This window comes from Pelophylax lessonae (genome assembly GCF_965119305.1).
Source record: "Pelophylax lessonae genome assembly, chromosome: 2".
In the NCBI taxonomy this organism is placed as follows: domain Eukaryota; kingdom Metazoa; phylum Chordata; class Amphibia; order Anura; family Ranidae; genus Pelophylax; species Pelophylax lessonae.
In genome coordinates, this window is record NC_138769.1 from 509,970,790 (window position 1) to 509,982,897 (window position 12,108).

Below are 12,108 nucleotides of genomic sequence, written 5' to 3' on the forward strand. Positions count from 1 at the left end.
TAGCAAATTTCAGCTAACAGGGAATAGAGTTGTCAGAGAAGAACAGGAAGAAGTGGTTTGCCCAGCTTAGTTAAGACTTTCTAAGCTTCACAAGCAGCAAGGCAGAAAATTAATACCATCAAAGATATTTAACATACTATTAAGAGGAACATTTTCATTTTTGACTGCAGTTTCCCTTTAATAAAGGTTTATTAGCTTGAATATATGTCAATGTGTTCTTATTTGATCTTTCTAGCTGATGACATTCCAGAACTGCTAAGTTCTTCCAGCCTATTTTCTATGCTGCTTCCCCTACTAATAGCCTACATTGGACCAGTAGCAGCTGCTATCCCTAAGGTAAGAACCAGTCTTATTTTGTGTAAAAAAAAAAAGTTGAAATCAAATTCAAGAGGTTATTCCATGTATACAGAATAAAATGTAAATCTTGTATTTAGAAAATGAGAGTAGGTACTGCGAGTTCACACAGAACAGTGTTACTTAATGCTCCCCTCCATGGAACATTTGAGGAGGAACAAGGATGCAAATGGCAGTACACACTTCAGATTTTGTTGGCAGCATGCTTTCTTTCAAGTCAGTAACTTTCTAGGTAGAGATTCCCACACCCAAAAAACCTAGTAAGATGAGATCCGCTCATATACATTTCTGCCCATGCAGTTTTCCTTTTAAAATGCCAGTTTTATTGAGAGAGTTATATTGCTGCCTACAGGTGATTGGACACTAGCAAACTAAGCTGTTAGCCAAATATAGCCCCTCCCTTTCCTATCATGCTCCAGTTATATTTTTCTAGTGACTTAGAGAGAAGAGTGTCCATTCTCTTGAGAGGAGCAAAATCCTTTCTTCAAGACTTCTACTTCTATCAGGATCCCCTTCTGTAATCAAGGTTCTTTTTACTGCAGAGCCAGAACCCATCAGCAGTTTTCCAGATCCGTGATCCTCCTCATAGCCTTTGAAGCCGTACCTGGACCCTGCCATGCTGAAGATGCAATGATGTTTGACTCTAGGGCACTGGGCTTTTCTGCGGGTGCTCGTGCTCGCCGTGAAACCTGGTGTCTTGGATGAGTGAGCCACAGAGTGCTTTACAGGTCCAGGGCTGCAATATTCCCACTCAGGGGGCAAAGACTGGATGAGGCACGTTCCCCTGGATCATGCCTGGCACTCCTCAGCTTGTCTGCATTGTGAGAGCTGTATGTGATCTTCCGGACCACTGCTGCAGGTAGCTAAGGGCTTTGCCCATAAGGGATTCTGGTGCAGGCTTGGTACAATTGCCATGATTGTGCCCTCGCAGAGGTTAACACAGGAGCTCAAGGCATTATGACACAGGCAGACAGTGGGATTGGGGCCCTGCACTATTTTTGATCTTTGTTTTGCTGATCTGCATGTGTGTTACCACAGTCGGCAGACGTTGGACCAGGGTGGGAATGGTCTCTTCATCCAGAGGTGTTTCATCAGTTGTGTGTCAGGTGGGGCACCCCTGAGGTGGATATGTTGGCGTCTCGGCTCAAAAGAAAGGTGCAGAGGTTTGTGGCATGGTCATGGGATCCTCTGGCGGATTCCACAGACACGCTTGTGGCCCTGTGGGGTCAGTATCGTCTGATTTATGCCTTCCCTCCTCTCAAGCTTCTGCCAAGACTTCTATGCTGGATCGAGGCAGAAGGGATTCCAGTCATCTTAGTTGCCCCGGACTGGCCTCGCTGGGCTTGGTACGCTGATCTGGTGCGGCTGGTCGCCGACGTTTTTTGGATGTTTCCTCTCGAGGATCTGCTGTCTCAAGGACCAATTTTCCACCCTGCTTTACAGTCGCTGGCTTTGATGGCTTTGCTGTGGAAAGCCAGGTACTGAAGGATAGGGGTTGGTCTGAATCAGTGATTCCAACGCTGTTCAAAACTAGGAAATCTACTTCTAGGAAGATCTCCCATCGTATGTTGAAGATGTACATCGTGTGGTGAGAGTCCCTTGGGATTCATCCTCACTCCTTCTCGGTGGTTTGGATCTTCACCTTCCTTCAATGGAGGGTTAAACAGAAACAGTCTTCTTTCAGCGACCCTTTAACACATTTCCTGGTGCGTACCTTTCTTCAGGGTTTTTTGCCTTTTTGTTCCTCCAGTGAGGTCTCCAATGCCGCCTTGGGACCTCAATTTGGTGCTTTTGGTTCGCTAGAAGTTTACCTTTTTAGGATTCTTCAGGAGAGTCCCTTGTTTACGCTGTCTCAGAAGGTGGGAATGAAGACCTTGTGTTGACTGGCGACTTGATTAGTGAACCTGCCGTTCACCTTACTTGGTGGTTTACAGAGATAAGGTTGTTCTTTCCCCCTGTCAATCATTTCTTCCAAAAGTCTCTGATTTCCATTTGAATAAACACATTGTATTGCCTTCCCTGTGTCCCAGGCCAAAACATCCTAAGGAAATTGCCTTGCATGCCTCGGATGTGGTTTGGGCAGTTGGGAGTGTACCTGGCAGCTACGGAATCTTTTAGTAAGTCAGGCTCGCTATTTGTGCTTATGGATGGGTCTCAGGCGGGGTTGTCCGCTTCCTATGCGACCATTCCCAGATGGATCAGACAGACGATGATTCAGGCCTATTCCATCGGGGGTCAGATTTCCTCCTTTCTCTGTCAAGGTGCACTCTACTCCGGCGATCAGTGCCTCCTGGGCCTTCCGTCATCAGGTGTCAATGACGCAGGTTTGCAAGGCAGCCACCTGGTCGTCTGTGCAAACTTTTACAAAGTTCTATAAAGTGGATGTGTTTGGGATCTGCGGATGCCTCTTTTGCTCGCAAGGTTTTGCAGGCTGCTGTTTAGAGGACTTGGTCCTCTTTGCGGGTATATTTTTTTTCAGGTGGGCTCCAGTTGTTTGGGTTGAGCCCCTGTTGCCTGGTTGGCTACGGTATTTAGCCTAGGGAATTTTTTGTTGTTCCCACCCCTCATGTTTAACACTGCTTTGGATGTCCCAATGGTTAAGAATATCAGGAGCTGTGTCTGTCAATGAATGAAAAAGAAAATGTGATTTTAGACTTACTGTAATATCCATTTAATATTCACTTCTCTGATGTTCATTGACGAACACAGCACCCTCCCCTCTGTGGAGTTGTATTTTCTCTGACACTGCTTGTAACAAAACGGAGTACCTATTGCAGAGAGGGGAATATACCCTCTGGGACTGCCCATAGGCGTAGCCAGACTTTCTTTTTTTTCTGCCTAGTGTCCTCCTCCTGTAGTGGGCAGTATAACCAAATGGTTAAGAATATCAGGAGCTGTGTCCGTCCGTGAACATCAGAGAAATGGATTTTGCGGTAAGTCAAAAATCCCATTTTTTTTTTGCCTATTCAGCCAAAATGTAATTTGGAAGTAGGGACTTTGAATGGGAAGACCTAGCTTACAATCTGGGGTTTAGGTCAGTAGTTGGGGTCAGTGCTTTTTCCAGGTCACTTGTAATTCTTCCAGGCTAAACTTGTCTTTATGTACCTGAGTTTTTGCATAATCGTGCTAGAACAGAAAATGGCCTTTCCAAAACTGTTGCTAAAAGTTTGGAAGCATTCAATTGTCTGAAAAATAATAAATTGTATTTTGTAGCTGCTTTATTGCAATGCTTATCACTTTCTTGGCATGTTAAACTTTTTTTTTTTTTTCTTTTATCACAGGCTGCAGTTGAAGTTTTTGGTCTTGTGCAGCAGTTACTCCCATCAGTCGCCATTTTAAACCAAAAATATGCCCCACCTCTCTTTAATCCAAACCAGTCAACTGACAGCACAACCGGCAATCAACCTGAGCAGCTCTCTGCGTGTACTACCTCCAGTCACTATGCTGTTGTGGAAAGTGAGCACCCGTATAAGGCAGCCAGTGTGATGCAATATAAGGTAAAAGTTTGTTTGCTTTATACATCGTAGATGAAGCTTGATACATATCCTTTGAGGGGCTCTCTTCCTACTTTGTGACCCACTTTACAATAAAATATAAATTAAAATAGTTTTTATTAACCATCTTACGCAAATATACGTACCTGTATGTCCTAGGGTTTTTAAGTTACTGAGGGCATAGGAGAGATCTGGGGGCTGAAAGGTCCCAGATAGCTCAGTGAAGAGTACTTGTCATTGGCCATGGTTTCACAAGTGATCATATTTACCCCTTGTGATAGCAATAAAGTTTATTTAAAAAAAAAAAGTTTAAAATAAATTAAAAAAAAAATTGTAAGTGCAGCTGGCAAACGACACCATGTATTTAAAAACCCATGAGCTTTAAACTGTTGTACAACCATCCAATCTGATAAGGCTTTATTTTACTTCAACCCCCCCCCCCCCCCCCCCCGTAAGTGTGTTCCAGTTATTGCGCAGAAGAGACCTCTCCTTTCTTTCCCACAACCTTGCTCTTACTAATATCCCCATGGTTTATGCTGGTACTTTTTTCCCCCTGCAGTGCCTGTTATGCATAGATTCCTTAAAATACCTGAGGAACCACCATTTTAAACATTTTAAGATGATCCCTCCACTGGACATTCCTCCTTGCGTTTGGTTGTCTCTGGCAACCAAAAACTTATTTGGCTAAGACTCCCAAGGCTCACTACGCACACTCAAGGTGTGGGAACTTTTTTACCTTCTACTTACCTGTGGCACCAGATTTAGTACTCTGTACGGCAAGTGATCCTAGGGCCTGCTGATCATCATTTCTTACATATAAGAGCCCGAATTACAGAGATCCTGCATATCCCTAATATGTCTCACTGCTGCTTGTTTGTTCAATTTATCTGGTCACCTCCACTTCACGGTTTTCATCTCTGGTCATCTCCATGTCAGTGTGTTCAGCAGTCATCTTCCATTCTTCCTTCCCCGCACAGGATTGCTCACAAGCCTAAAGACCCTATACTCGTTCAAACAATTTACCCTGTCAGAAGCCTTTTACTATTGCCAACATCTACCTTCCCTAATTTGGGCCAAAAAAAGATTGTTCCTGAACATCATGTCCAATCTAAAACAGTTTTCACAGGGCTATCCTTTTGTGGGGGGTGACTTTAACTATGTGTTTGACTCAAGCATGGACTCCTCCTTGGGCAAAGCCCATTTTTCCCTACCATTTATTACTGTAGTATGTAAACTACTTAATTCTGTACAACTAGCAGATGTCTGGAGTATACTTTCACCCTACAGGGAAAGACTGTTTTATTCTGCTTCCCCACATGTCTAACAGAAGTTTAGACAATTTCTTTATCTCCTATTCCTAACTAAGTTAGCAGGCCTCTTCTCACATCCGCATACAGTTGTGGTCTGATCATTACCCACTCTTTCTGACCCTACATGTTTTGTATACCCCAAAACCCTACTCCTGTTGGAGACTGAATTCATTTCTACTCCTTGATATTGTAGTCCAAGATGCGCTTTACTCTACGATTTAGAGACTTCAAGATCACCCACTCTGCAGACTCTAATCCTCCCCTGATCTAGTGGAAGATCTTAAAATGTATGTTACAAGGTACTCTGATCCAACAATTAGCTAGGTTAAAGAAAGCAAGATCCATACAAATCTCCACTCTTAGCAGACATTACTGACTTGGAGAAACGTCATACCAACGTAAGCCTGAACCCTCACTATATCTGGAATTGATGAATAAATGCTCAGATCTATACACTCTTATGGACCATGGACCAATCCTATAGAAAACATAGGCAACTAGCAATGTGCTTACTTCATGAGATTGCCAACAAATCTTTTAAACTACTTACTCGCTCTGTTTGATAACAGAGCTGTACCTATATCCTAAAAATTGCATTTCACATGACCTCTGAGGCCAAGATCCTGCCCTATGCGCCAGCTTTAAGCCAATTTATAAATCTTGACCTAAAAATCTTCACCAAAGTCATAGCAGAATGCCTCAAACCCCTTTTCTGTCCCGGATTCATTTGGATTGGGTAGGTTTTGTACCTCTGATAGCTCACACTAAATGCACCCACTCCCCTCTGTCTTCTTTCAGTAGACATGAAGCTACGCTTACCCAGATCAGTCTACCCGCCATGCTTATTGGTAAAATTCTAGCGGTATACTAAACTCCCTCTACGAAAGCTTGAATAAGCGGTATTCTCTCCGAATCTATACAGATCCGGAATAGAAAGCGACAAGTGTGTCCACCTCTGTACTCAGAGCAGACCCGAGAACTGAGCGATCAGCAGACTCGGATCACTCCGTTCTTGGTGTAGAGCTGGCGACCCGATGCGGCATCCACCTAGGTGAGTATGTATGCCTATTTTTTTAAAATCCTGTATTTCTCTTTTAAAAAAAGCCATTTTTTTCCCCCTTCCTCCATGGCTTTTGCTTTCAGAAAATATGTAATGTTTGGGAGTTCTAAGTAATTGCTTAGTAAAAGAAATTGCAGATTTTTACATGTATGTGAGAATTTGGCTTGGGCAGAAAATGATTGATTAACACTTTATCATTCTTATTTAGCCAATGTTTTCTTAGATGCACTTGTTTGCAGAATAAAATATGCCGCAAAAAAAAATGCTACTTGTGGTAATGTTTATTTTACCTCTCCTTTTTAAGGTATCTTTCCCTGAATGTGTGAGGTGGATATCAGTGGAATTTGATCCTCAGTGTGGCACTGCTCAGCCAGAAGATGTTTTGCGTCTGTTGATCCCAGGCCGGAATGCACATATCTCAGGTTTTGGACCAAAGCTTCCTATTCTTGAAAGCCTTAGCTCCTGGGTTGAGCTCAAGAAATTTTCTGGCTCCTCTGGGTGGCCAACTGCTGTCTTAATATTACCAGGTAATATTAGTTTGTTCTTGATGCTTTTTTCATGGTTTAGAGAAGCATAGCCATAGAGCACAGTTGCTGCCCTAAATCGTTTGTTGATATGCCATTGTTCAGGTACACCAAGTTAAGACTCCCTTTTAAAACCTAGTTATGTAGCTGTATTCTTGACTGTTTTTTTTTTTCTAGGTGAGTATCTGTATGTGAGCTTTGCTTTCAATAAATAGTCAGTTTGTAAGCTTACTTTTCTGTTTGTCCCATAATTATATCATATGTAACAAAGCACAATGAATAAAGTGTGTTAAAGAAAAAAAGTGTCTTCTGTTATTAACTAAAAGCATCCCTATCTATGGCCATTTTTAAAGGAGCTTGGTAGGTAGGGGTACACTGGATGCAGTTCTGTGTGGGCTGTAAGATAAGTAGACAGTAACCTCCTTCCAATAAACTTTGACAGTTTACATTGATGCCGCAGACTACCGGACATCAGTCATAATGATCTAGAAGCATATACTGTATGTTTGCCCCTTGTATATTTGCCTTTGGTAAACCTGATGTATGTATATTCTCTTCTCTTGTGAGTAAACTGCGGATTCCAAATGGAAAGTCATGGTTTGTTTTTTTTTTTTTTATTCTTTGCAGGCAACGAGGCTATGTTTTCACTCGAAACTGCATCAGACTATGTTAAAGATGAAAAGGCTAGTTTTTATGGTTTTAAATGTTTTGCCATCGGATATGAGTTTAGCCCAGGACTTGATGAGGTTAGTGGTATTTTAAATTTCAGGAGTATAAATTGTTAACCATATATGATAGCCTTGGGCATAAGTATCCTTTACCCATTTAGATTGCAGGTGGTTAAAATATGGTGCACATTTTTTCTTTACATGTAGCGAATAAATGCTTCGAGGCCCGGCTCACATCTTGCGGTTTGTGACACGCTTTTGGGTGCCATTATTCTTTAATGGTACCCCGTGCGATTTTAGCCACAATTGTCATGCGACAAACTATGCCTTTGAAAAATCTCATGAAGCTTATCACCTGAAAAGGAGCAGGAACTTTTTTTTCAGGCAACAAAGACGCTTAGAATAGCCCAAGTAAATGGGCTGGCCCTATGCGACATGCAAAAACGCTCTTTGAAAATTGGGTAGTAGGAATGCTGTGAATGGAGCCTGAGAGGTGTTTTTTTTTTTTTTTTTTTTTTTTTTTGTCAGTTATGGATCCTCTAAAGAAGTATCTTGTGATCAGTTGTCTTTCTGGAAGATTGATCCTCTTTCAAACCACTTATTGCAATAGGGATTACATGTTTAAATAGAATAAATAAACTATAATGAATCGTAGCATTATGTCTTTTGTAATGATTTTTAAAATGTCTCAAGTGTGTATTTTATTGCTCTATATGAATTTCTTTATCATCTGTAGAGGGACATTGGAATTCTCATAGGGTCAGGTTATACTGCCACCTTCAGGTGTGTTTAATGCAAATAAAAAAAGAAAAATGTAGGTCAGCCCAGACTAAACCTGCCTGTTTACAGCCTTTCTTCTTTGGTGTCAATGAAAGAAGAGATTGACAATCAGGATTCCTTACTACACTGCTGCTTATGCTGGTCTCTAAATGGCAGCTATCTGAATTGGCCTTTCCTTAACTTGACTTTGAGGTGCCGTACCCAGACCCAACTAGACGTTGAGGGACTAGCATAAAATGTGACATTCTGGCACGGCGTTTTGCCTGTGGTGCTCTTCAGGCCTTCATGTACTGGTAAAAGCCACCCCCAGAGCACTTTTTCAGGTTCATGCAACCCTGTCTCTGAAGACTTGCTTTGCAAGAACAAGCCAATCAGGCTGAGCATCAGGAGCTACCCTGCGCATGGCTTGATATCTTTTCAAACTTTCAACTATTGCTTTTTTTACAGCAAAAATGGGTGGAGTGCTAATGTTATCCCCCTAATTGGTGTGGTACATGCTTCATGCTGTCTTTCTCGCCATTCAGTGTTGTGGAAGCATCCTGCTGCTGCTCTTGTTGTGCAAAGGAACCACCTCGGACTCCTTTTCTGGTTTGTTCCTACACTCATATAGGGTCTACCTCCTCAGTCTCCTTCAGCCTCGTCAGTTGAGGCAGTCTACCCAACCGTGCTTTAAGGAGCCTGCACTGTGGTTCCATAGCTTTGTGCCGAAATTCACCCTAATTTTCCCAGGTACTGGGTGCAGTTGTTCCAAGCACGCTGCAGATCCTTCTGCAGAATCAGTCTCTGACTTCCCCTACAGCTGTAGATCAGACTACTGGTCACAGGGACCATCCCTGACTCAGATCCCGAGTCTCGGCCATTATTGATGCAGTAAGCCATATCCTACATTTGGAGGATCAGCCAGCTGTCTCCAGCCTTGGATCTTTCAGAGCTTCTTCAACTGCAAAGTCCTTCCATTACATCTGCTATTTGTAGTATTTCTCTAGGTCAACAGGAAGCACCTGGAATGGTCCTAAGCCCCACTTGAGTTTGTTTGAATGGTTCCCCTTTGAGAGAGAATTTGTTAAACGGTAGTGTTTACCGACTGTGGGTCTGCCAGTGGGTAGTTTCTGTTGTCCTTATGATTTAAAAAGAGTAAAACACAGTTGATTGATAATAAATGGCTTCAGCCAAACACTAACCATGAGTGAAAGAAAAGTTTGTGTTATTCATATTCTCTGAAAATTCGCCAAGAAATCATAAATTCTGCCAGGGTATGTAAACTTATGAGCACAACTGTATCTGTTATACCTTGGCATTCTCCCTTGCCAAAGGGACCCTCTGAGTTACTAGGTCTAATGGGACCTCACCTGGTTAGATCTGAATCCTTGCTGTCAGCCATGCACACCTAATACTCCTCAGAGCCTTGACTTTTGTGTGGCATTCCTATTATGGGATAGTCAGATGACCCCGCTGAAAAGAGTAGGCTTAATAGATCACAGTGGAAAACCTCTCCCTAGAGGGTATATGTCAGAGTAAAAAAAATTTTTTTATGTTTTTATGGCTACTTTCTCTATCGTTCATTGACAGACACAGCTCCTCATCTTCTTAACCATTGGGTTATACTGCCCCCTACAGGGGTAGGACACTAGGCAGAAAGTGTCTGGCTATGCCTATGGGCAGTCCCAGGGGGTATGCTCCCTCTCTCTGCTATAGGTAGTCAGTTTTATTACTAGCAGTTTGAGAAGAATTACAACTTTTTTTTCTGCCTAGTCTGACGTAAGGACCTAGTTCCTTGCTGGGATCTCTGATCTGGGCGTTTTTGTTTTTTTTTTTCATTTTAAGATAGATTTTCTTTTCTCCTGGGTTTTTTTTTTTCTGTGAGATTTACAATCAACTGCTGGACTGGGCGACAGGCTGGATAATCTATATCCAGTGGTCACCTTTTGAGGTGGGGGCAGGGGTGGGGGGGATGCGCTGCCGGCAATTGACGGGGGGGGGGGGTCTGTACCTGGTGGGGCCTCCTGCCAGGGGCCCCCCTTCCTGTCCCATTTTCTGAGGCTTAGGGATCCCTGGGAGCCTCGTGGTGCTACCATTTTGCTTAAGCCTGTGTGCTCTTTTCACAGCGGCCGTGTTTGTGCAGTCCGGCCGTTTCGCAGTGATTTGCTATTAAAAAAAGCATTGGCCATGACAGTGGAGCCTAATGGGCGGCGATATCGGCGGTGGGAGCACCTCCTCATCCCCTAGTGCTGATTCGGGGAGCCTTTCACTTCCTTATCACCGCACGTGGAGTGCAGATTATCCTGGTGGCTGCAGGTGCCTGTTTCTGCTGGGTGGTGAGTTTGGTGGGGTCCTCTCCCTCTCTGCTGAGGATCGATTAAGTGCTCTGTTACTGACAACCTTGTGGTGTTGCCGGAGCGGAGGGGGTGTCCCAATGCATCTTTTTTTGTGGGGTCCCCCCTATTGACTCATGGAGTCTTTGAAGCACATTTCCCCACCTGATCCCTCCTGAGGCTACGGGGCCATCCGGGTCCCAACCATCTATTGATGCACTGATGGGGGTCTTGGAGTGCTGTGTCCCAGGTGGAGGTGGTTTTTGGGCGATGGGCTAGCAAAAAGCATCCCACCCCCCCCCCCCCCCTTCCCCTGCCTCATCTGTCTCATCAGATCCTGAATCTGTTTCGGCTGCCGTGGACTTTCTGCCACTCCTGTAGCCACGCATAAAAAGGCGATGGTGGATGCACTGATTGTAACTGTGCGTAACACCTTAAAAATGGAGGACGCAGCTGAAGCTGCGATGGAGGCGTGGGTTCCCTTTGGCACTCACAAGCTATCCAGATTGGCAAAGGTGTTTGTTTTCCCTGCCTATTTTGACAGGATTTTCGCTAAAGAGTGGGAACGGCGAAAACGCCCCCTTGTGGTCCCGAAGCGTTTTGCTATGGAGTACCCCTATGAGGAGTCCCTTCTAAAAAAGCGGACTGTTCCACCGGTCTCCAGATTGAACAAGGCAACCATGATTCCGATTGAGGAGTCCCCGCCTTTTAAGGACCTGACTGACCGGAAGATGGAGGCTGTGGCCTGCAATATGTACACTGTGGCTGATTCGGCACTGAGGCTAGTATTTACTAGTTCACTGCTGTCGCAAACTGACTGAGCAGGCTAAGCTTTATGCCGGGACCTGGAGGGTTAGCAGCTCCTCCCTGCCTTTGCTGAGTTGGCGGATCAATTGGTCCAGGGGCTGCAGTTTATCTGTGATGCCTCTTTGGGTGCAGCTCCCCTAGTTGCTAGTTTTCTAGTCTAAGTCAGACTCACTATTTGTGCTTACGGATTGGCCTCGGAAAGGGTTGTCCACTTCCTCTGCGACCATTTCCAGATTGATCAGACATAGTGATTCAGGCCTATACCATCAGGGGTCCGTTTCCTCCTTTCCCTGTCAAGGCGCACTCTACTAGGGTGCTCGGTGCCTCCTGGGCCTTCCGTCATCAGGTGTCAGTGACGCAGGTTTGCAAGGCAGCCACCTGGTCGTCAGTGCCCACTTTTGCAAAGTTCTTTTGGCCGCAAGGTTTTGCAGGCTGCTTTTAGAGGACCTGGTCCTTGTCGAGGCTATATTGTTTTTTTCAGGTGAGCTCCAGTTTAGATTGAGCTCCTGTTTACCTGGTTAGCTATAGTTAGCCATGGCAATCTTTTTCGCTGTTCCCACCCCTCATGTTTAACACTGCTTTGGGACGTCCCAATGGTTAAGATCAGGAGCGGTGTCCATCAATGTAGGAAAGAGAAAATGGGATTTTTGACTTATCGTAAAATCCATTTCTCTGATGTTCATTGACGGACACAGCACCCACCCCTCTGTGGAGTTGTAATTCTTCTGACACTGCTTGTAACACAACTGAGTACCTATAGCAGAGGCAGGGAGTATACCCTCTGGGACAGCCCATAGGC

At 44.2% G+C, this 12,108-nt stretch overlaps 1 protein-coding gene across 1 annotated transcript in view; it reads left to right on the top strand.

Moving 5' to 3' along the window:
• Positions 1-12,108, top strand: part of MYCBP2 (MYC binding protein 2) — a 553,924-nt gene that overhangs the window by 301,492 nt on the left and 240,324 nt on the right. The window contains 4 exon segments of the mRNA XM_082246610.1: positions 236-336; positions 3,636-3,851; positions 6,523-6,745; positions 7,370-7,488. Coding sequence (XP_082102736.1) covers positions 236-336; positions 3,636-3,851; positions 6,523-6,745; positions 7,370-7,488 — 659 coding nt within the window.